Source organism: Sus scrofa, chromosome 5 (assembly GCF_054392235.1).
Source record: "Sus scrofa isolate SSC_HxYL_T2T_F1_AM1 chromosome 5, Sscrofa_HxYL_maternal_Yorkshire_Landrace_v2.0, whole genome shotgun sequence".
Lineage (NCBI taxonomy): Eukaryota > Metazoa > Chordata > Mammalia > Artiodactyla > Suidae > Sus > Sus scrofa.
This window is the reverse complement of record NC_139387.1, coordinates 585,424-609,831: the sequence shown is the minus strand read 5'-3', so window position 1 is coordinate 609,831 and position 24,408 is coordinate 585,424. Positions and strand designations below refer to the sequence as shown.

The 24,408-nt window shown below is 55.9% G+C and overlaps 1 protein-coding gene across 16 annotated transcripts in view; it reads left to right on the top strand.

The window, feature by feature from the left end:
- The first annotated feature begins 230 nt into the window (after positions 1-230).
- Positions 231-24,408, top strand: part of MOV10L1 (Mov10 like RNA helicase 1) — a 61,766-nt gene continuing 37,588 nt past the window's right edge. For 7 of the 16 annotated variants that reach the window (XR_014845513.1, XR_014845514.1, XR_014845515.1 and 4 more), the window contains exons 1-9: positions 4,385-4,511; positions 6,409-6,593; positions 11,560-11,722; positions 16,189-16,301; positions 16,513-16,700; positions 18,974-19,117; positions 20,191-20,429; positions 20,773-20,905; positions 22,015-22,209. Coding sequence is in view for 9 of the 16 variants with exons in the window: in XM_085025268.1 (XP_084881394.1) it covers positions 4,415-4,511; positions 6,409-6,593; positions 11,560-11,722; positions 16,189-16,301; positions 16,513-16,700; positions 18,974-19,117; positions 20,191-20,429; positions 20,773-20,905; positions 22,015-22,209 (1,457 nt within the window). In the remaining 7 variants the exon portion in view is untranslated. Of the gene's footprint in view, positions 465-4,384; positions 4,512-6,408; positions 6,594-8,279; positions 8,311-11,559; positions 11,723-16,188; positions 16,302-16,512; positions 17,201-18,339; positions 19,118-20,190; positions 20,430-20,772; positions 21,266-21,556; positions 21,776-21,881; positions 22,210-24,408 lie in introns of those variants that run through there. The other 9 variants (XM_085025266.1, XM_085025273.1, XM_085025271.1 and 6 more) reach the window with 8 other exon arrangements.

Here is a 24,408-nt window from a genome sequence, read left to right as displayed (position 1 = left end):
GACCTCAGTGCAGAATCCCACGGAGCACAGGATCCTGGCGGGCGGAGGGTGGGCGCCTGTTTTGGAAACAGAGTTTCAGCCTCCATCCTTCCAGGCAGCCCTTCTCCATCCCCTGCGGTCACACAGGGAACTCCCCCACGAGCTCACACACATGCTTGTGCTCAGCTTGGCCGGCCTGGCCCTCGAGCTGCTTGGGATTCTGACCCACTAGTTCCTGTGGGCAGCTCGGTGCCCTTTATTTCTGCTCACCAAGCACAGGGCACGGACGGGCGTGTCCTTCACCCAGAGACACTGGCACCCACGGTCACAGCCACAGTCTCTGTGTCATGGGAAGTGGAAAGCCTTCTGAAAAACTGGCTCCTCAAACTGCAAGCCCACATAAAAGCTTGAGCAGAGGCTTCAGGTCCGAATCACTGAATGCGCCGTCGTCTTAGAGTTTTAACCCAGCAGGAGGAGGACTCGAGGTAATTTTCACAAACTGGGAAGTCAGGACGGGGTTTTGAACCGATTGAAAAGCCTCCCGAAGGCCTTGATTGCCTCTCTCTTTTGAAGTTATAAACAGAATTAGCAGCAATTCTCTGACCAATGGAACTCTGCGCTTCTCTTTTGTTTGAGAAAAGTGTTTAGCAATTTCACCATTTCTGTCTCTTTGCAAAGTTGTCGTCTAAGAAACACAAACAAGCTGCCTTGAATCAGAGATCGTGAGGCAAATGCCTCACGGGTCTCTGGTCGGAAGCCTCTCAGGGAAGATTCTCCTTGTTTCTAGAGGCAGCACTGGTTTCTAGAACAAGCCCCACTCCTCGATCAAACCACAGTGGCTAAGGCACCCGTTCCCCCTCTGTGCTGCTGGGGTGCTGCTCACACTTCGACGCTCACGCTGCCCTCCAGCGAATGTGTGCAGCGTGAGCAGAGCAGCCCGTGTCCTTGCCACGTGGCGTCTAACGGGCACACGCAAGACAAAGAAATGCGTGTGCTCGGTGGTGACGCCCCTGACTTTCTCCGTGATGGCAGGTAAGACAAGGCAGGGCATCCGGGTGCTGCCTGGGGAGTCGAGGCTGGCTTCCCTGAGCAGGAGGAGAACCGGGCAGGGGCGCAGAGAGCTGGCGCAGAGGTACTGCAGGTGCAAGGGCCCCAAGGTGGCAGGCTGGAGGACGGTGGTCACAGGGACCACGTGAGGGAAGGTGCGGTGAGACATCCAGGTACAAGACACCTGAGGACATGGAGACAGCCTTGGCTTTGACTCTGACAGGGGCTTGCCGGAAGGTTCTGGGCAGAGGAGCAGCCAGCCCCTGGGAGGAAACAGGCTGTGCGGCAGCAGGTGAGAGCAGGTGCTGGCTGGGGTTGAGGCACAGTGGCGGGAATAATGAGAAGGGGGACCAGCATTTGAAAAGCCCACCTGATCTGTGGTCCGAGTGATGGGGTGTGAAAGGGCAGGAGTTCGGGAGGCTGGAAGGTTCTCAGCCCGAGTGGTGCAGGAGGAGCTGCCTCACCTGAGATGGAGAAGACTGGGTCAGGAGTTTCATCGGATGATGAGGCTGCGGTCTCTGTTGGATGTCCAAGCAGACATGCTGATAAGTTCAGCTGAAGAGGCCAGAATCCAGGGGAGAGGTTTGGGCCAACAGATGCAAGGAGCAGCCCTGCGAAGTGGACGCTCCCCTGTACCTCTCGTTCCTCTGGCGCCCCTGCAGGAAGCTCAGCCCAAGCTCTCAGCCCTCCGTCTTGCACGCTCTCATTCCAAGTCCTCTCCCCACTCGCTCAGTAAATCTTTGGAACCTTTCCTATTCCCGTGTATATTTCCAGCAATGGGCCCAAAACGGGGCTTAGCAGCGCCCTGTGTTTGCAGAGCGAGTGTCCCCGCCCCCAGGAGGGACGATGACAATACCGCGCATCTACAGAGAGGCAAGGCCAGGCTGTCGATAAGACCCATGGGACTGACTCCATAAAACCAGAACGTGCCCTTCAAATCCAAACCGGACCCCAGACAACATCAGCAGGACACACACAGTCTCCAGTGGCGCACGGAACATACGTGTAAAGAGACGTGTGTAAGCAGGAACGCCTCAGGAAATTTGTTCCAAAAATTAATTCATCCAAATTTTATTGTCTGACCATGATGAAACTAAATTAGAAATTATTAACAGAAAAATATCTGGAAAATCCTCAAATATTTAGAAATTAAACAATATAGTGCTAGAGTTTCCTTGTGGTGCAATGGGCTAAGAATCCGGCTTTCTCAGAAGTTCCTGTTGTAGCTTCGCGGTAATAAGCCTGGTCAGTGTCCATGAGGACATGGGTTGGATCCCTGGCCTCGCTCAGGGCGTTAAGGGCCCAGTGTTGCCGTGAGCTGTGGTGTAGGTCATAAATGGGGTCTGGATCCCACATTGCTGAGGCTGTGGTGTAGGCCGGCAGCGGCAGCTCCGATTCAACCCCTAGCCTACAACACATCAAATTTTGTACAATGTAGCTGAATCAGAACTTAGAGAAATACATAGTTTTGAATACTTACATGAAAAAAGTTCCAAAAGTCATTACCTAATTTTTCAACATAAAAAGTCAGAGCACGAATAAAAATAGAAAACATAAAACAATGAATAGAGAAAAAAATCAATGAAACCAAGAGGTATTTTTTGGGAGTTCCCGTCGTGGCATAGTGGTTAACGAAGCTGACTAGGAACCATGAGGTTGCGGGTTCAATCCCTGGCCTTGCTCAGTGGGTTAAGGATCTGGCGTTGCCGCGAGCTGTGGTGTAGGTTGCAGACACGGCTCAGATCCCATGTTGCTGTGGCCCTGGCGTAGGCTGGTGACTACAGCTCAGATTCGACCCCTAGCCTGGGAACCTCTATATGCCACAGGAAGCAGCCCTAGAAAAGACCAAAAAAAAAAAAAAAAAAAAAAAAAAGAGGTATTTTTTGAAAACACACATCAAATTGATAAACCTGTAGCTAGACTGATGAAGACAAACAAGAGGGAAGACATAAATGTCTGATATCAGAAATGAGAGATGGTTCATCATTACAACACCAAAAAGATGGTGGTAGAGGAGGAGTTTCTGCTGTGGCACAACGGAACTGGCAGTATCTCAGGAGCACTGAGATGAGGTTCCATCCCCAGGCCCTGCCCACACAGCGGATTAAGGATCTGGTGCAGCAGCTTCGGTCACAACTGTGGCTCGGATCTGACTCCTGGCTCAGCAGCACCATATGCCACGGGGTGGCCAAAAAATAAATAAGATGGTAAGGAAATATTATGAACAACTTAAGCCAATACTTTGACGCTATGGATGAAATGTGTAAATCCCTTGGCGTTCCTGTCGTGGCTCAGCGCTAATAAACCCGACGATTATCCATGAGGACTTAGGTTCGATTCCTGGCCTCGCCAAGTGGGTTAAGGATTCAGCATTGCCATGAGACGCGGTGTAGGTTGCAGATGTAGCTCGGATCCCGAGTTGCTGTGGCTGAGGTGTAGGCCAGCAGCTACAGCTCCAATTCAAACCCTAGCCTGGGAACTTCCATATGCCGGGGGTGTGGCCCTAAAAAAGATTTAAAGAAAAAGTATACATCCCTTAAAAGATGAAATTACCCAAGTTTATGCAATATGGCTCAATACTGGTAACTTAAATAGCCCTTTAACTAACGGCAAAAGTGAATGTGTTAAAGCAGATGTGCGAGGCTTGTTTGCTGTTCTGGTTAGGAGTTCGAGACATCAGGTGTAAGCCAGAAGGACTTCCCCACACCTCCGTACGTGAAAATGACTTCATCATTCAAATACCACCCTTGGCCAAACATGAGAAAGGCAAATCGACATACGAAAAGGATAATAGATCATGACCAAGCACGTTTTCCCAGGAAAGCAAGGGGTGGTATAGCATTTGACAATCAATAACTCACTCCTGCTAACAGGCTAATGGGGGGGGGGGGGGAAGGCGCGATCCTTTACATAGATGCAGAAAAAGCCTTTGAGAAAATTTCACACCCAAGCATGCTCAGAGCGTCAGAAAACATGAACAGACGGAATTTCCTCAACTCTAAAGACCGTCTGTCAAAGACGCACCTAACAGCACGCTGCGGGCTAAAGGCTCCGCCCCGCGCCTCCTCCTGGAGGAGGGAGCAGCCCACGTCCGCGAAGCCCCGCCCACCAGCGCACGCCCCACGTGCCGGGCACGCCGTCCCGCCCACCCTGCGCCACTCCTAGGGGCCCGGCGCACTAACGGCCGCAACCGCCAGCTGCGAACAGGCTTCTGCGCACGTGGGGCGCGCCCATTGGCCAAGGTCGACGGGGCCTGGGCGCAGGCGCGCTCACACCAAGCCTATTGGCCCGTCTCGAGGGCGCGCAGGCGCAGGCCGAGGGCGGCGGGAGCTGCGTGCCGCGTGCGGCCACCTCGGGCGGCTGCGGCGGCTGAGGCTTCGGCGGGGCCATGCTGCGCCTCGCGGCCAAGCTGGTGGCCTTCTTTTGGCGGAGGGCGGAAGGTCTGGAGGAGGAGGCCGGGCCGCTGGGGCCCGAGCTCGCGGAAGGTGCGTCGCGGGAGGGCTGCGAGGGCTGCGGGTCGGGATGGAGCCGCTCGCGGCGGGGCGGGCGGGAAGCGGCTGGTGACCGCCCACTCTCCCGCGACCTAGGACAGCGGCTGCTGCCGCAGGAGCCTGGTCCTGCGCCCTCGTTGCAGGGGCTGGGGTGCGGGGCCGTGTTCAGGGCCTTCGTGTGTCGAGAAATGCCAGCGTGACCTTTGGTGTTTTCTGCCTCGAAGCCGAAGCGCGTTTTTTCCTTAAAGGTCTGTCCTTCCAGGGAAAACAGGCCTTCTCCGTGCATGAGAGCGTCTGGCGTGGTTTGGAACAGCAGTCTTGCTTCTCTGGAGCCCGGGCCGGTTCGGTCGTGCCCCCTCCTTGCACGTTGCGTGCTTCTGCGCCGCAGGCGCGGGCGGGACGTCTCCCCACGCCTTCCCGGCGTCCTGTGGTCAGAATGAGTTGGAGTTAGTTGTGTGCTTAGACGCTGTTCTAAAGCGCCTTTTTAGAGTCTCGCGGGATCGTGCTTCTCTTTGCTTGAAATTGTTTTTTTTTTTTTTTTTTTTTTTTTTTTTGTCTTTTTGCTATTTCTTGGGCCGCTCCCGCGGCATATGGAGGTTCCCAGGCTAGGGGTCCAATCGGAGCTGTAGCTACCGGCCTACGCCAGAGCCATAGCAACGCAGGATCCGAGCTGTGTCTGCAACCTACACCACAGCTGACAGCAACGCCGGATCGTTAACCCACTGAGCAAGGCCAGGGATCGAACCTGCAACCTCGTGGTTCCTAGTCGGATTCGTTAACCACTGCGCCACGACGGGAACTCCATGTTTTTGAACCGCCTTCCTGAAGTTGGGGCTGTGCCTCGATTCCGCGCACTGCCCCTCCCCGGTGCCCAGAGTTACCCAGGGCTTTCCCCCTGGTCCTTGGCATTTTGCCCCAGTCCCTCCCCTGTGTCTGAGACTTGAGCTCAGGATAGTGATTCTCTAGTGCTCTCTCTCACCTCGAAGAAGGTGAAGTTCTCCACCAGAGAAGCTGGGAGGTCAGACCTGGAGTTCCCTGTTGAGCCAGCATGCTGAAGGCCAGAGTTGTCATGCCTGCTTGGCTGGCTTTGTGACCTGGAGCCCCTTACTTGGTCCATGCGGGTCCTGTCTGTAAAAGGCGCCCTTTCAGCAGCAGGTGGCATTCCGGGCCTGGCTTCAGCAGGCTTCTGTGGCTGTGCTGTGCCCCGGGCGTCTCAGCTTTCTGCTGTGTCTGCGAATGAGCAGACACGTCTCCGGGCGTCTGGGCCCCGGTTCAGTCCCCTGATGCATTGAGGACTCGGCGTCCTGAATGGCTGAGGGCAGGCCCTGCTCATAGCAGACTTGCTCCCCAAGCCCAGAATCTTCCAAGTGCCTGGTGCGGGGAAATGACACGGACTCTCCTGACCCTGCTGCGGGTGTTACTGATGACGAAAAGGATAATGGCGGTGGTGACAGAGCTGACGACTCCCCAGATGCTGGTACAGTGCTGACAGCAATTCCTGCTGCCTCCTGACCTATGCCAGCCACCCAGGGGTCTGTGCATGGCAGGTTTCTGTCAGCGGGACGGAGACTGCCTGTCTCTGTTTTACATGTGAGAACAGGTTCTGAGTGGTTGAAGACCTGGCCCAGACCACAGGTGGCACCGGAGGAGCTGGGATCCAGACCCAGGTCATCCGGCTCTGGACTCAGAGCTCTCCCCACTGAGTCCACCGTCTGTGCCCTAGAGGAGCCTGGGCAGCCTGCCTCCAGACCCCACCTTGTGGGCACTTCAGGGAGGGTGCTCTGGCCGAGAGGGCTCCTGGCCCAGGGCGCCCAGCACCCCAGTCTCTGCACAGGCCTAACGAGTGTGCGTGTGCTTTGTGGTCAGGGCACCCTTCTCCCTGCCATCTCAGGTGACACCAAGCTGAAGACTGTCCAGGGTGTCGTGACGAGGTACTGCAGCGATTATGGCATGATCGACGACTTGATCTACTTCTCCAACGAGGCCGTGACCAGCAGAGTGCTTCTGAACGTTGGCCAGGAGGTTATTGCGCTCGTGGAGGAAAACCAAGTGTCGAGTGGACTGAAGGCCATCCGGGTAAGGCCTCCGCTCCCGGCGAGGTCTGCAGTCCTGTGGAGTCCAACCCGCGGAGACCGGCTGCAGTTTGGGGCCGTGGGGGGACAGTTACCGCTTCCCATCTAGTCTCCTAGTCCTTTCCACAGTTCCTGTCAAAAGCGTTAATTCTGTGGACCTGTTACTCAGTTAGTAAAGACAATTAGTGGATTGTATTATTCAGCAACTCTTTCTTTTTTTTGGTGTTTTTTTTTGGGGGGGGCCACACCCGTGGCTTATGGAGATTCCCAGCCTAGGGGTCAGATCGGAGCTGTAGCCGCTGGCCTACACCACAGCCACAGCCACGCCGGATCCAAGCCGCATCTTCGACCCACACCACAGCTCACGGCAACATCAGATCCTTAACCCACTGAGCAAGGCCAGGGAGCGAACCCGAGTCCTCGTGGATACGCGTCAGGTTCGTTAACCACTGAGCCACAACAGGAACTCCCCCTTTTTGTTGAAAATGTAGTATTCTTGTGTTCTCATTTCCTGGAGGTAGAATTGACAGAGCGCGTGCATTTCACGGTTTAATGGTCAGCATCAAATGACCCGGCAGTAACGGCGGTGTGCTGATTACGCTCGGCAGCAGGACAGGAGCCTGGTAGCCAGTGTTGGCAGAAGGGGCTGGAGATTACCAGTCTGAACTATTTCCCACTTTGAAAAGGGATCTTATCACTTTAATTTGCACTTAAGCCTTAAAGTAGATTCAATTTTCACCTTTTTTCTGAGTTATTTCTGTGTCCTCTTGCATTTCTGCTTGGATTTAACTTTTTAAAATTAACCTTTCCGTGTTGTGGAAAATAGGGCTTTTTAAGGAGAATTATGGTGTAGAATTATAGGCAGTTTCCCCCAGGATCATCTGTTGACCTTGCTTTTGAAGTTCAGTCGTTCTGTAGTTAATGCATCTTGTCTTTCCCACGTGGCTCTTGGGCCCCTTGAGGAGCCGTAGGCTTTTTCCGCATCTCACAGACACGCAGTCAGGAGTTCCTCTGAAAAGGGTCTGTTGGCCTTTAAATCTTGCATCTCCCTCGAGTTCATTGGCTGTACGGACTGAGAAGGAACCAGCACTTTCTGTCCCAGGGGCTAGCCAGGCCCCTCTGTGGAGGCCACCCTTTGCACTCACTCACTGGCAAGGCCCCTTCCCGCACCCCAGCACCCGCCCGCCTGGACCCTGCCGCTTCTGGGGCCTGCAGCTGGGCCCCCAGGCCTGGTTGCGTCTTGGGGTAGGGGTAGCAGGCTGGTTTCCCTCTTACCAGTTCTCCCCGCTCTCACCTCGCTCTGCTCCTGGCCCAGGTTCCCGGGCCAGCACCAAGTCTGTGGATCTCTGGACCGAGTGACACGTGGATCCTGGCACGTCTTCTCCTGTCCGCTTATTCAGGCTTTCCTTGGTGTTCTCCTTGTAGTTCAGCTTTTTTCACTTAGGTTCTGCAAATTCCTTGTTAAGTTTGGTTTTGAGAATTTTAATGTTGTTTGTTCCATTGTCAGTACAATTTTACTTTGTGTTTTCAAATCTTTTTTCTTCTCTAGGAAATCTGTTAGTTTTTCTTATATAATCTGGTAGCTGGCAAGCTTACTGAGCTTAGCTACTTTTTAAAAGGCTTAAGACAGCTTTATCACCATTGCAGTTAATAAATGCTGTCTTTTTTTTTTTTCTTTTTTGCTTTTCAGAGTCTCACCTGCAGCATGTGGAAGTTCTCAGGTATGTATACAGGTATACATATCCCAAGGTATATCCATGTGATGGGTATTGAAACTTCGTTCCTTTTTATGGCTTAATAATATTCTACGTATAGACTATTCTTTTTTCTTAGGTCCACACCTGCAGTTCCCAGGCTAAGGGTCGAATGGGAGCTGCAGCTGCCAGCCACAGCCACAGCCACTCGGGAGCTGAGCTGAGTCTACAACCTGCACCACAGCTCACAGCAACACTGGATCTCTAACCCACTGAGTGAGGCCAGGGATTGAACCTGCATCCTCATGGATACTAGTTGGATTCGTTTCCACTGTGCCACAGCAGGAATTCCCTAGACTGCGTTTTGTCTCTCCTCTCATCCATTGATGGACACTTGGGTTGCTTCTGCCTTTTGGCCTTTGTGGATAGTGCTGCTGTGAACAAGTACCTTTTTGAGTCCCTGTTTTCAGTTCTTTGTACATTGGAGTGGAATTGTGTGGTCATGTGGTAATCCCGTATTTTACTTTTTGAGCAACTGCCATATTTTCCCTGCTGGCGGCACCATTTTCCATTCCCACCAGCAGCACGAGGGTTCCAGCTTCTCCACATCTCCACCATCATGAATTGTTTTCCTTTTTTTTTTTGGTCTCTTTTTGTCCTTTAAGGGCCGCACCAGTGGCATATGGAGGTTCCCAGGCTAGGGGTCTAATTGGAGCTGTAGTCTACGCCACAGCCACGCCAGATCCGAGCCGCCTCTGTGACCTACAGCACAGCTCACAGCAACGCTGGATCCTTAACCCGCTGAGCGAGGCCAGGGATGGAACCCGCAACCTCATGGTTCCTAGTCGGATTCGTTAACCACTGTGCCACGATGGGAGCTCCTACTTGCCATTTTTCAGCAGTATCAGCCCTTGTGGACATGAAGTGGTGTCTGACTGTGGTTTGATTTACATTTCCCTCGTAATTAGTGGTGTGGAGCATCTTTTCACGTGCTTATTGGCCGTTTACGCACCTTCTTCGGAAAAACGTCTTTTCAGTTCCTTTGCTTGTGTTTTAATCAGGTTCATTGTTGAGTTGAAGTTCTTCACGTATTCTGGATGTTCATCCTCCGTAGATATGTGACGTGTATATTTATTCTCAATCCGGGGACTCTTTCACTTTCTAAAATGATATCCTTTGATGCGCAGAAGTTTTACGTTTTGATGAAGTCCAGTTTCTCCTTTTGTTTACAGCCTGTGCCTTTGAGGTCACACTTTAAAAAATCACTGACTAACTCAAGATATGGAAGATTTTCACCTCTGCTTTCTTCTAAGAATTTTATAGTTGTAGCTATTTAAGTCTTTGACCCATTTTGAATTAATTTTTCAAGATGGTATTAGGTACGGGTTTGACTTAATTTTTTGCATGTTGAGATCCAGTTTTCCCAGCACCATTTTTTGAGAACACTGGACAACAGGGAAAACCTTTTCCCTATTGAATGGTCTTGGCATCTTTGTTGAAAGTCATTTGACCCATGTATGTGAGAGTTTATTTCTGGGCTCTTTATTCTGTTTCATTGGGTGTTTTTTGTTTTTGTTTTTGTCTGTCTTTACACTCTTTTATTACTGTACTTTGTGGTAAGTTTTGAAATAAAAATGTTTGAGTCCTGGGAGTTCCCTGGTGGTCTAGTGGTTAGGATCTGGTGCTTCTCCTGTTGCAGCCTGGGTTCAATCCCTTGTTTAGGAACTGAGATCCCACATTAAGGTGCTCCATGCTGCAGCCACAAAAAAGTGAGTCCTCCAAGTCTCCTCTTCCTCGTTAAGATTGTTTGGTTCTTCGGGTTCCTTGAGATTCTGAATGAATCTTAGGGTGGGTTTTTCTGTTTCTGCCAAAACCGTCATCGGGATTGTGACAGGTCGCGTCGCATCCGTGGAGCCCTTTGGGCAGTGCTGATGTCGTGATCTCAGCCTGTGAACATGGGCCGAGGGTCAGTCTCCTCGTGTCTCTCATTTCTTTCCATCACATTTATAGTTTCAGTTTACAGGTCTTCCACCTCCTTGGTTGAATTTATTTGTAGCTCTTTTCTTCTTGATGCTATATCATAAATGGAATTTTCTCAGTTTCCTTTTTTGAATTGTTTCAAGTATATAGAAGTACAGTTGATTTTTGTATATTGATTCTGTATCTTGGAATTTTGCTGAATTCATTTATTAGCTTTAACAGGTTTTTATTATGGATTCCTTTTTTCCTGGGCTTAGGAGTCAAGTTTGAGCTGCAGCTGCAAGCCTACACCACAGCCACACCAACACAGGATCTGAGTCGCATCTGTGACCTGCATTGCAGCTCATGGCAATGCCAGACCTTTAACCCACTGAGCGAGACCAGGGATCAAACCTGCATCCTCATGGATACTGGCTGGGTGCTTAACCTGCTGAGCCACAACAGGAACTCCTATTGTGGATTCTTTAGCATTTTCTGTATATACAGTCATGGCATATGCAGATAGATAATTTTACTTCTTCTTTTGCAATTTGGATGTTAATTTTTTTTTCTTGCCTGATTGTTTTGGCTAGAACTTCCAGCATTATTTTAAACAGAAGTGGGTGAGGAGTTCCTGTCGTGGCGCAGTGGTTAACGAATCCGACTAGGAACCATGAGTTTGTGGGTTCGATCCCTGGCCTTGCTCAATGGGTTAAGGATCCAGTGTTGCCCTGAGCTGTGGTGTAGGTCGCAGATGCAGCTTGGATCTGGCGTGGCTGTGGCTGTGGTGTAGGCCAGCAGCTACAGCTCTGATTCAACCCCTAGCCTGGGAGCCTTCATATGCTGCGGGTGAGGCCCTAAAAAGACCAAAAAAAAAAAAAAAAGTGGATGAAAGCAGGCGTCCTTACTTTGTGCCTTATCTTATGATGTGAGCTGTGGGTTTTTCATCCGTGGACTTTATCCTGTTGAGAAAGTTCCATTCTTTCCCTAGTTTCTTGAGGGTTTTTATCGTGAAAAGGCGTTGAGTTTTGTCACATGCCGTTTCCCTCTACCTCGGATGATCATGTGTAATTTTTTCCTTCGTTCTGCCCGTGTAGTTGTCACACCGACGGGTTTGCAATTGTTGAACCGCATTTGCATTCTGGGATGACCCCTCTTGACCTCGGGCTGTGTAACCCCTTTCCTGTGGGGCTGCATTCAGTTTGCCGGTTGTCTCGCTGAAGACTCTCTGCATCCGTTGCTCACAGGGTTCAGCCAGCAGGTTGCTGTTCACGTCGTCCTCGCTCCGTCTGAAGTAGCAGTTTGTCTGTCTTGCAGGTGGAAGCTGTGTTGGATAAATGGGAGGATGACAGCAGAAGCCAGGGCAGGGGGCCGTCTGACCCCAGGCCCCGGGTGCTGATCGGCTGCGTGACCTCGCTGATGGCCGGCGCCGGCTACATCAGCCAGACCACCTACTTCTCCCTGGACAGCGTGTGTGAAGGTACGCTCGCCACGCTTCTGCCGCACGGTCCAGAGGAGGGGTCGTGGTTTTCCAAAAATGTGCATCATCCGATTTGAATGGTCCCGCGTATCGTCACAAGGGCCACGGCTGGCCGTGCTGCGTGCCTGCGGAGGCCTGCGGACGGGAGCAGCTCCTTGGACGTGGCCGTGCGCAGGGGCTCCAGGCACAGGGTGGGCCTGCTGTCCTTTGTCTGTTCGTTTGCTGCATGCAGTTATCAGCTTCTGGGTAGCTGTTCCTCCTGCTAATCTAAGACCCCACAGCGGTGCCCTCACAGGTCACTTAAGAAAGGACCCGGGGATAACCTTGCGCCTTTCTAAAGAACATACATCCATTTTAATGCATTTGTCTTTAGCTGATCGAAGAGTTTGTTTTAATGCCTAAGGAAATAATTTTCCAGCATCGCTTATTAAGTATAACTGGACAACTGTTTCTGTGCCTGCTGTCTCCGCTGGGGGCTGGGGAGCAAGGCAGGGAGGGATGAGGGAGCCCGGACAGGTTGTCCTATCATCAGGTGGGGCTTAGGGAAGGGGCTGGGTGGGGGGGTCAGGGCGGGGGCTGAGCTGAGCTGATTCTAGCCTCGAGGCGCGCAGGGCAGCGCCATCAGAAGGGAGGGGGAGGAGAGCTTCTCTGCACACCCCCAGCTGCCAGGGAGCCCCAGCAGTAGGGCTGTGCCCGCTAGCCCAGCCCAGCGGGCCGCTGGCTCTCTTCCTTGCCTTGGATGTGTGACCTTGTGTGTTTCCCGAGAGTCCCCAGACTGAAAATGACAGGTGGCCGCCTGGGATTTTTAAATCTCTGTTGTATCAGAGAAACTCTTGGTTCTGGAGAAGTCGATCCTGGGGTTATTCAGCTCCAAGGCAGTCCTCGGGTGCCTGTGACCACGCCCAGGAGACGTCGCTGCCTGCTCTGGCCGGAAGGGGCAGAGGAGAAGGTTCACCCTGAGGACTGGCACCAGAAGCTCAGGTGGCGGAGCTCCCCGATGGCTGAGCAGGTTAAGGACCAACATCGATTCTGTGAGGATGTGGCTTCAGTTCCCCTCCCTCAGCAGGCTAAGGACCTGGTGTTGCCACAGGCTGTGGCGTAGGCCTCAGGTGCAGCTCTGATTCAGCTCCTAGTCCAGGCACGTCCACGCACTGTAGGCATGGCTGTAAAAAGAGAAAAGGCAAAACAGCAGCAGCAGCACGGGTGGAGAGATTTCCCAGCGCCGTGTCCTCCTGCGCTGCGAGTCTAGAGAGCGGCTGTCATGAGGACAGAGCCTGGTGGCTGCGGCGAAAAGAGCTTTCTTGAGGCCGAGAGCCCCGTGTGGCCCAGGTCACGGGGCTCTGAAGCAGAGCAGCAGACGCTTCCTGCAAGGGGCTGCCTGCTGTCCCGCTCCCCACCTCCGGGGCAGCAGGGTGAAGGCCGCCCTGGACAGTGCCAGCGGGGCCGGGCGTGCCGGGACCCTTGGAACTTTAGGTACAAAGGCCACTGCCACTGCGACTTCGTTTGCTTCGCAGGAGTCAGAATACACTCCTTCCTTCCCGATGTTCTCTCAGTAAGGACGGGAGTGCCTTCCGACGGCCGGTGCCGTTGGTCGGACTTGCTCCAGGCCGGGCAGGGTGTTTTCTGCTGTCGGGGGCCTACGCCGGCGCTGGGCGCAGCCAGGGCTGGAGTGGATTGGGACTCCTTTGGGGCGAGCGGGTTTGGCACCTGAGTGCAGAGCAGACCCAGAGCCCTGGCGAGGCTCCAGGTGAAGCTGGCGTTCTGTCCGAGGTGTCCTTGGTGAGGTCCGGCTCCCGGGGGCAGAGGATGAGCTGGTGGTGTGGACAGGAGCCAGCGCCAGCTGTTTCTGGAAGGGGTGTGGCTGGGAAGGCGCGTGAGCCTGCGGGTGCCGAGCTGTGTGGCGTGGGGGCGGCCGCCCAGTGTTGTGGGCGAGACACTTGCGACCTAGGCCCACTGATAACACTTGCGGGCGTTCTTAACACCGGGAGCAGGACTCAGCCGTGGTGCCCGTGACGTCCGTGAGTGGTAACCGTGTGGCTTTGGGCGTTGAGCCCAGAGCAGGTTTCTGATGCTCAGCACTGTGTCGCATGGGCCGGTTGTGCTCTGCTGTGGGGCCTGCCTCGGGCGGTGTAGGATGTTTAGCTGCCTCCCTGCTGGATGCCGTCACCCCCACCCCCACCCCTGGTCATGACAACCCAGGACGTCTGCAGACACTGCCCTGTGGCCCTGGGGGCAGAATGGCTCTGAGTGGGCACCACTGCCCTCAGCGGGGGGTGGGGGGGGGTCTGGAGTCCGCTTGTGCGGTGGTCCTGCCGCTTCCCTCTTCGTGTCCAGGGCAGGCGCCGAACAGCCCCTTCGCACCTGTGTGTCCTGCGTAGCTGGTGTGGCTTGAGCTCCCAGCCTGGGTCAGGTTATTTCTTTATCTTCAAATTAAACTGGTGCAGGCACCCACTTGTGAGAGTGAGAGAAGTCCACGGATACTTCCTGAGACCTTCCACTAGGCCCAGGAGCTCAGCCCTGACCTCATCCAGGGGCCCTGGACCCCTGCCTTGTGGCCTGGCGGGGGCTTTGTTTTTCTCCGGTGGCTGTAAGCATAGCCGCGGTGGCCAGGTAATGTAGTGTCCAAATTGGTACACAGATGAGAAGTGAAAAGGACTGTTAAAATTAATCAACAGTAAATCATTTTTAGAATGTTTATATATCGATTAGCGAATTGACTTTATTATATTGGTGGATCTTTTAAGTACTATTATTCAAAAATTTTTTGCAAAACTAAAATTCCTTCTAGAAAAAAGGGAGATGATAGCTGGGTACATTAAAGAATATTGAAACAGGAGTTCCTGTTGTGGCTCGGTGGCTAATGAACCCGACTAAGATGCATGAGGTTGCGGGTTCGATCCCTGGCCTTGCTCAGTGGGTTAAGAGTCTGGTGTTGCCATGAGCTGTGGTGTAGGTCCCAGACGCAGCTCAGATCCCATGTGGCTGTGGCTGTGGTGTAGACTGGCAGCTGTAGCTCTGTTTCCACCCCTAGCCTGGGAACCTCCATATGCTGCGGGTGCGGCCCTAAAAAGACAAAAAAAAAAAAGAACACTGAAACAGTTGAATGTTGCTTATTTAGCCACTGTGGTCCTGGCACATGTTAACATCCTTAATTTCTGGCATTGCTGATTTGTCATTGCCATGAGCTGCAGCATAGGTGTGGCTGTGGCTGTGGAGTAGGCCTGCAGCTGCAGCTCCATTTCGACCCCTAGCCTGGGAACTCGCATATGCCGAGGGCAAGGCCAAAAAAAAAACACTTGCATTCTTATTATCATTTTACAAACAAACAATTTTACCTCCAGCGTAGGATTTTCAAATGAATTATAGTAGCGTTCAGAGTAGTGCCAGATGTTTCTCCTTCAAAAGCTTCATCTTCCAGCAACTCTGCTTTGATTCCATGATTGTGATGAGGGAAAACATGGACTGTTTTTGGATTTGCTTTACTCTTTTTCTCATTGAAGTAACCCTTAGACAACTAGCAGGGTAACGGCTACTGCTTCACTTTCTGTGTGTCTGGGAAGATTTAGAGTGAAGTTGGCAAAATCATGTCAGCAACCGTCTGATAACCGCAGTCATGTAAATGGACCTGTGTGTGTTTGTTCAGTTGTTAACCTGGGCTTCTGGGCACCCTCCAAGCCAGTGCTTCAGGAGGCTTGTCTCTTGTGGTTCGGCACCGCCGTGGTGCCAGCTCAGCCCTGTGACCAGTAGCGGGCGTCTATGGCTGTTTGGGCTGTTACGGGCGCGTTACCAGCTTTCTTGAGAAACCAGCACAGTGTTTATTTAGGCACTTTTGTTTTTTGAGCTTATTGCTGCTGAAAATGCACCATAGCCAACCTCTTGAGTCCCTGCCCTGCTTTATGTCAGGCCACCGTGTCCCCAAACCTGCGGTTTCCCAGCTTTCCTGCCCGCCCGCCAGCTCCCTGGCACACGCGGGCGCCCCCACTGGGCTTGCACGGGCACGGCTGCCCAGGCCCAGGTCTGAGCGCACCTGCGTTTGCCTCCGCCCACCCTGCATACCTGATGGGAAGGGTGCTCGGTTGGTGGCGGAGAAGCAGCACATGTCCCCACCCCACACCACGCCTCGGAGCACAGGAGACGGGAGGTGGAGGCCCGCGATTCTGCGTGTTTGGGGTCAGTTGTTGCTGGGTTACTTTTCTTTATAAAAACCGTGGGGAGTGTCTGGAACAAGACGGGACCCTGGACGGTGCGCCAGCCGAGTGCACCCGGGCCTGGCCGCGGGCCTCTCTGGGCCCCTGCCTCCCCCGATCAAGCATTAAGCAGGGAGACCTAGGCGCGGCCTGGGCTGGGCAGGCGGCGTCTGGCAGGAGTGGCAGCACCTCTTATGACGCTCCTGCCTGCCTCGGAGCAGGAATGTGACTTGAGAGTGGGCAGCACACTCTGACGTTGCCCGCTTTCCCGCCCTGGAGGTTTCCAGCCCTGCAAGGGAGACTGGGTGGAGGCCGAGTACTGGATCCGGCCGGGCACGTGGAGCAGCGAGGCCGTCTCGGTGAAGCCGCTGCGGTACAAGCGCGTGGACAGGGTAGGTGCTGGCCCACGGGCCGGGCTCCTGGGCGCGCTGGGGAGCCCTGAGGGATGAGAAGACCCTGGCCCTTACTGAGAGGGCTGTGTCCTTGCGGAGGTGGCACCTGCCCTCCGTGGAGCCGGGCTGGCGCGGGGAGCGGAGTTGGGGGGTGGGGGCGCGCCGGGCACAAGCAGGCTCCATTCACGGGGCTGCGGGGACTGTGCTGCAGGTGTGCGTGTCCAGCCTCTGCGGGAGGAACGGCGTGATCGACGACTGCATCTTTTTCACCTTGGACTCCCTGAAGCTTCCGGAAGGCTACGTGCCGCGGAGGTTCGATGTGGTCAGCGCCGTGGTGGTGGAGAGCAGCCAGTCGTGCTACGCGTGGAGGGCCCTGTGCATGACCCCGGCGCAGCGGCGGTGAGCAGACGGCGGCTTCGGGGAGGGAGGCCTGCGGGCTGCCCGGCTCCTCGCGGTTATCCGGGGCTGGCTGCAGCCTGGTTCTTGGGGTGACGATCGCCGCCACGTGGCGGTGGAGCCGCACGTGCGTCTCGTTCTCTTTTCACGTGGCGGCACCTTGTCGATCATGTTAGACGTGTTCTTAAAACGCCCGCCTGCCTTGCGTGGCCCGGCGCCTCCCGGCTCCTGCAGGCGACACGGCCGCCCTCCCCAGGGCCGGGGAAGGAGCCGCCCCGCGCCCTGCGCCCCCTCTTCTCCTCGGCGCCGACCTCGGGCAGCTGGTCCGCCCCCTGCAGGAGCCTCCTGGTCTCCACCTCACAGCTCAGCAGCAGCTCCGTCTCACGTGCCGCCACGTCCCAGCGCCTGGCCCCAGGACTGCGAGCCACCTGGGGCGTGTGCCACTCTTTTGGGAGCGGGGTGGCGGGCTGTGCCCGTCTCAGGACAGGTGACAGGTTCAGAGGGCGCAGCCCGGTGCAGGGCTGTCCTGTGTGTGGGGGGGGCAGGACCGGTGGGTGAGGACGAGCGCGAGGCATGCGCTCCTGGGCCCAGTGTCTGGGCCGGGGGTGGGGTCTGACCCAGCTCCCAGGCTTCCTGCCATTCTGGGAGCTCACTTCAGTCGCCACCTGAAGCAGCAGCTGGGGGCCCCCTTCCCGCATTGGGCGTTGGGTCCCTTGGAGCCTTGTGCGCTTAAAGTAAACACACGGTGGAAACCCTCTTTTCCTGGAGTCTTCTCTGCAGGGCAGGGCCCTGGGCTCCTGGTTGCCATGGGCGGGGAGGACGGCGGGCTGGCGGCCGGTACCTGGCCCCAGCTGACCCTCAGAGAAAGCGCTGCCAGCGTGCCCTCAGGGCCAGCGAGTCGTGGGAGGGACGTATAACCTGCCCTGGCTCTGGGTCCCTGGGGCGCAGCCTGACTCTTCCTGCACTCCCTTTAGGCTGCCCTGTGCTTCCAGCGGCCCAGGCTCTGGCTCTAGAGCCGAGCGGATGGGGGCAGGGCCAGCGGGCTCCCTGACCACGGGTGGCCTCGGGGCTGCAGGGGACTCTGGCCCCTGCGTGGACGTGAGTTGGGGCAGCCCGTGCAGGGAGGGCCTTCTCAACCCAGAGCACGTTCCACGGGGCTTCTCTCAGGTCTGCCTCCGGGGGTCGTCCTCCCGGGCCACGGGAGTTTTCACACCTCGTGTTTGGACCCCAGCTCTCGAGACTCCTTCGTGCCCCTGGCCGGGCGCGAGATGAGGCCTGTGAGGGTCAGTCCCCACATCTGTCCCTCCAGCTCACGCTCAGCAGCCAACGTCCTGACCCCCGGTTCCTCCGGAGTTGGTCCTGACTCCACGGCTGAAGCCCCCCGAGTGGAGGCTGCTGCCCTCCGCTCAGGCCCACCGTCCAGCTGCCCTCCCAGGTGTCTGAAGGACAGCAGCAGTGCCGTGGGAAAGGGGCTCAGCCCCCTGCAGACCCAGGCCTCCCGCTGACTCCCTGCCTCCGGCTTTGGGCGGGATGGGCCCAGAACCCTCGCGTGGCTCCCGACTCCCGCCCTGGTGGGCTCCTCGTCCCACGCGGCCCCCACGGCCCCCCTGGTCTGAGGGCACGAGAGGGTGCGCGTGGACAGGAGCGGGTGGTGGGAGGGAGGCATGTGTAGGCAGCAGGCGTCTGGGGGGCTGGCTGAGAGGGGCCGCTGGTGTGGTCAAGGATGTCGCCTAGTGTGGACAGGGACTGGGTGTGCAGGGGCCTGTCTGCTAGGAGTGCAGGCCAGCTCAGGGAGAGAAAGAGCCAGGGGAGAGGGGACGTCCGTTCCAGGCCGGGGTGGACTCCTCTCTTTTGCCAAAGAGAAGTTCTCAATTATTTTCAGGTGCTTTGAAGCAGCAACTCTTTTTCCAAATGGAGCCTTAGCTGTGGGTCCCTGATGAGCAGAGCCCTTGCCCAGCAGCCTGAGAGGGACCGGGAAGAGGGCCAGGCACCCCTTCCCTCTGCGACCCGAAGGCTGGGGAACCTGGGAGTCCCTGACCCCTGGCGGTGCCTACTCCTCTGCTTCTCTGGATTGACAGGGCTTCGAGTTTGCCTCTCGAGGGTGACGTGCGGTCCTGCTCAGAAGCTCTGAGTATTGTAGCCATGGTCGCTTCTGGGCCTGGGCTCTCCTCCCTGGCCTGCCCTGCCTGCAGGGGGCTTGCAGCCCATGGGAGTGGGGCTGCTGGGGCCCCAGGACCACCCGCCAGTTGATGCTGTCCTGTGGCTGTTTTATCCAGAGGCTCCCCTGCCCTTGAAGAAGCTGCTGACGAGACCCACGGAGCTCTTTTACTGGAAAACAAAGGCGGTGTTGAAGTCACGAGGCCGACCAGTCTGGGGACGCTGAGAGAAGGGACGAGGAAAAGCATGGCCATCTGGATAGAGTGAGTGTGCCGCTCAGATGAGACCTCCCTGGTGGCTGCGGAACTTCTGGGAGTTCCGTCGTGGCTCCGCAGAAACGAGTCTGACTGGCGTCCACGAGGATGCAGGTTCAGTCCCTGGCCTCCCTCAGTGGGTTAAGGATTTGGCGTTGCCGTGAGCTATGGTGTAGGTTGCAGACACGGCTCAGATCCTGAGTGGCTGTGGCTGTGTAGTTCTGATTCGACCCCTAGCTTGGGAATCTCCATATGCCGCTGGTGTGGTCCTAAAAAAAACACCAAAAAAAAAAAAAAAAAAAAAACAATTTTTGTAGAGGAGTTCCTGCTGTGGTTCAGTGGGTTAAGAACCTGACTGCAGTGACTCAGGTGTCTGGGGAGGTATGGATTCAATCCCTAGCCCAGTGCAGTGGGTTCAAGGATCTGGTGTTGCCATGGCTGCAGCTCAGATTCAGTCCCTGGCCTGGGAATTTCCACATGCCACAGTCATGGCCATAAGAGAAAAATTATTATTATTATTTTTTTGTCTTTTTAGGGCCGCACCTGTGGCACATGAAGGTTCCCAGGCTAGGGATCTAATCGGAGTTATAGCTGCTGGCCTCCACCACAGCCGCAGCAACACCAGATCTGAGCTGCCTCTGTGACCTACACCACAGCTCATGGCAACGCCGGATCCTTAACCCACTGGGCAAGGCCACGGATCGAACCCGCAACCTCATGGTTCCTAGTCGGATTTTTTTCTGCTGTACCAAAACGGGAACTTCTCCTTTTTTTTAAATTAAAGAAAAAAAGGAGGAGTTCCCATTGTGGCTCAGCAGGTTAAGAACCTGACTAGTGTCTGTGAGGACGCAGGTTCGATCCCTGGTCTCGCTCAGTGGGTTAAGGATCCGGCGTTGCCATGAGCTGTGGCGTAGGTCACAGATGTGACTAGGATCCTGCGTTGTAGCTGTGGTGTAGGCCGGCACCTGCAGCTCCGATTCAACCCCTAGCCTGAGGGCGTCCATATGCTGCACTTTCGGCTCCAAAAAGACCCCAAAAAAGAGGAACAAATCCTGTGTTCACAGCGCCTTCTCTCTCTCCAGGAACAAGGGAGATGTCCCCCAGACCTTAGTCAGCTGCAGACTGGCTGGCTGGGATAAAGCCAAGCAGTTCCGATTTCAGATGCCGGATAAAATTCCAGTGTGCCCCACAGAGTCTGTTGTTTCTGCTCCTGAGAAGAATTTTTCAGATGAAGACGTTAACTCGTTAGACAGCTGCAGAAAAGACAAAACCCATCCGATGCTGGCAGGTGGTTCAGTGAACAACGAAGGAGCCTCCGCAGGTAGACGCCTCCGCTGTGCCCGCAAGACCGCCCGTGAGGGTTGGGAGCCGCGCAGCTGCTCCCGGGTCCTGGGCAGGCACCTGGCAGTGCTTCTGCCTCGAGCTCCTGCTCTGGACCTTTCTCTGATGCTCAGGGGCTAAGACAGCTTGAGAAGCACGGGGAGGTGCTCTCAACGAGCGGCTTCCTGTGAGTCTGGGCTGGCGAGAGGCGGCCTGCTGCCCCCTTGCTTGTCTGGCAGCCACCATCTGCCCTGGTCTGTGTGTGACACCCCCCCCCCCCAACAGCACCGCTGTCGGAACAGTCCAGCCTTGGTGTAATTTTGCATTTAAATTTCATCTCCCAGATGCCAGCGTCTGTCAAGGAGAAGGTGGAGAAAAGGAAGCGGGTGTGTCCTGGGAGCAGGCGACACAGCCCGAGCCTGGCGGGCTCATCCCTCCGGGTGGAAAAACCATGCTTGTGACTACGTGTGACGCCAAGTACGTGGCTGGAGGGCGTGGAGGGAGTGGTCTTTTTAGGCTTCGTGTCTGGTCCTTCTGGGTTGGAGTGTTGGAAAAAGCATTAGTAACTTTTTTTTTTTTTTTTTTTGTCTTTTTGCTATTTCTTGGGCCGCTCCCGCGGCATATGGAGGTTACCAGGCTAGGGGTCGAATCGGAGCTGTAGCCACCGGCCTACGCCAGAGCCACAGCAATGCGGGATCCGAGCCGCGTCTGCAACCTACACCACAGCTCACGGCAACGCCGGATCGTTAACCCACTGAGCAAGGGCAGGGACCGAACCCGCAACCTCATGGTTCCTAGTCGGAGTCGTTAACCACTGCGCTACGACGGCAACTCCTGGTAACTTTTGATGAAGGAAAACCATAAGCAAAGGCAGGGATGGAGAAAGTGGCTTGAGCAAGGGCACCTGCCAAGGCGCCGGGACCCCCGCCCTGAGCCTCCCTCTGCTGCTCCCCACGCCTGCCCTGCCCTCCGTGCAGCCTTCCTGCCCCTCGGCCTCCCTGCCCGAGTCCAGAACCTCAGGCTCTGCCTGCTGGTCCCCGCTCTGGCTGCAGCCCCCTTCCCTCTCATCTGCCCTCACTAATGCGCGGTTGTCGGAAGGAGGCTCTCATAAACCCATGCCTTGTGCAGGCCCTGGGTATGGCTTTGCCCTGGCGGCAGCCCTTGCGTCGGTGGTGCCCTCTTGAACGAATGCGGGCCCGGCGTGGGGCGAGCTGCGGCGCCCAGGGCCTCAGGTGCCACGCGCCTGGTTTCGAGCAGCAGCAGGAAGATGACGGACGGCCAAGTGGGAAGTGGTGTCCTTTTGGTCCCGTTGTGCAGTCCTCGTGCGTCCTTGGGAACCCTGGAAAGGTCCGTCCTGCTCTCAGGCTGCAGGCTTGCAGAGGCCGCTGGCCTCGGCGCGCACGCAGCTTGGGAGAGGCTTCAGCGCTTCCTTTAGAAAGTCTTCTCTTCCCAGGGAGAGCGATGTTGAAGGCTTAGAGCCCCTGGCACACGACGCCTCTGGGACTTGCCTCGCCTGGACCGCGGGAGGCGGCCTTGAGCCCGTGGGTCCCCCGGGGACTCAGGCCGGACGGTGCTTGGCTTCCCAGGAATCCCGGCCGCTGCAGGGAGCTCCTCCTGCTTTGCTTCTCCGATTTCGTCGTCGGGCGGTTTCTCGAGGTGGACGTCGTCAGTGAGGAGGAGTCACTGGTTGCTGTGCGAGAGCCGTTCTCATGGAAAAAGTCCAGAACCTCCCCGGCGTCAGCGTCCACGAAAACTACAGTGGTCGTCACCACGCAGAAAAGGTACCGCGAGTGGAAGGGACAACGTGAGCCGCATCTCAGGCCGCTGGTGTGCAGGCGCCCGGCTGCCCTGTGGCCCAGGTGAAGGGCGAGGCTGCAGCCCAGCTTCTGCCCATCCCCTTGCTGGGGTCGCACCGTGAGGGCCGGGCCGGTGGAGGCCAGGGCCTGCCTTGCCCCAGCTGCTCGCAGGGCCGGGACGCTCGACGCTTGGCCCTCGGCTCCTGCTGCCTCTCACCTTCCCAGCAGCAAGGGGTCAGTGAGGTGTGGCTGGCGTGGCCTTCGTGAGCCTGCGCAGCCCCCAGTGTCACGTGTCAGGCCAGCAGGGTCGTTGGCTCCTTGAAGCCTGTTTGAAGCATGTAACACCTTCGCCTAAGGAAGTTAAGGAGCAAACGCAACCTGCTAGCGACTCGGGGCTTGGGGGCGGCCCAGGTTTCAGCTGGGCATCGTCTGGAGAAAGTGCTGCTCGTCCGTGTTGTCGTCTGTCGTTATGAAACTCAAAAATGGTGACCTGCGGGCCTGGGGGGATTTCATGCTCTTGCCAAGTGGCTGGGGTGCTGCGTACCCCTTTTGCCGTCATGGCACCTCTGAGTGGCAGATCGCGTCTCCCCGGGAACAGCTGTGGATGAGGAGTCAGGGCTTCCCCGCGGGTGCGGGTTGAGGGATGCTCTGTTCGAGTGTGGTGTGCCTATGGACCTCTGGGGTTAGACCACTGTTTAATCCCAGCACTGCCGCAAGGAAGCTGTGTCATCCCAGGCCGGTTTCCCAACCTCTCTGAGCCTTGGTCTCATCTGTTAAGTCCGCCCCCACCCCCACACCCATGGTTAGGAGGGTTAAACCTGTGCTTCCCGACAGAGGAGCAGTCGGTGAGCACGTGAACCGGGCTTGGGCGGGCTCTGGGACCCAAGAGCCCGATGTCACTGTGACCTGCAGGCTGTGGTCCAGGTAGTTGGGCTCCAGTTACAGGGACTGGAGGCTGCCATTTAGGGGCACACCAAGCAGCTTTCTCGTTATAATTCGGCTTAACTCAAGAAGGGACGTAGGGAGTTCCCGTCGTGGCTCAGTGGTTAACGAATCCAACTAGGGACCAGGAGGTTGCGGGTTCGATCCTTGGCCTCGCTCAGTGGGTTAAGGATCTGGCATTGCCGTGAGCTGTGGCGTAGGTCGCAGAGGTGGCTCGGATCTGGCATTGCTGTGGCTCTGGTGTAGGCCAGCAGCTACAGCTCTGATTAGACTCCTAGCCTGGGAGCCAACATGTGCCGCGGGTGTGGCCCTGAAAAAAGCTAAGAAAAAAAGGACCAAAAAAAAAAAAAAAATACAGAACAACAAGGCAAGGGTTTTAATTTTCTAGTCAGTTTTTCCCCTTTGACTGTTAACGTGTTGTCATGTATGGAGGCATCCCTAAGACGGGAAGTCTGCTGCCCTCCATCAAGGCGGTGACCCAGAGTGCCTGTCCCGGCTGGCTTGGTTCCCTGGGGCGGATGGACGGAGGGACGCGTGGATGGGTGGACGGATGGGTGGGTGGACGGATGGAGATGGGTGGGTGGGTGGATGGATGGACAGATGGAGGGACAGGTGGGTGGACGGACAGCTAGCTGCGTGCCGTGTGGGAGACTGTCAATAACGTGTAACACGCTCGTGTGTTGACACATCCTGACAGCTTCTCTGTGGTGAGCGTTTTGAAAAGGGTCAGAACAGTCAAATCACTGTTGCGTAGCAGAACTAACGTAGTGTCCTGAGTCAGTTGTACTTCAAAAAACTCATAGTGGGAGTTCCTGCCGCGGTGCAGCAGAAACCAGTCCAACTAGGAGTCATGAGGGTGCAGGTTCGATCCCTGGCCTCGCTCGGTGGGTTAAGGATCCGGCGTTGCTGTGAGTTGTGGTGTAGGTCGCAGACGCAGCTCGGATCTGGCGTGGCGGTGGTGTCGGCCGGCAGCTGGGAACCTCCATATGCCGTGGGCGTAGCCCTAAAAAAAAAAAAAAAAAAAAACACCCTCATAGGAAAAAACAGGTTTGTGGTCACCAAATGGGGGGGGGGGGGCATTCCGATGAAAGGGTCAAACGTCATACGTGCAGTCGCAGGTCCCAGGGACGCGGCGTACAGCACGACAGGTAGAATTAACTCTGCAGCGTGTCATGCGTGAGAGTTGTGACGAGAGTGAATCCCGAGGTCCCTTCACAGGGACAAGGGCTTGCTGCCTCTTCT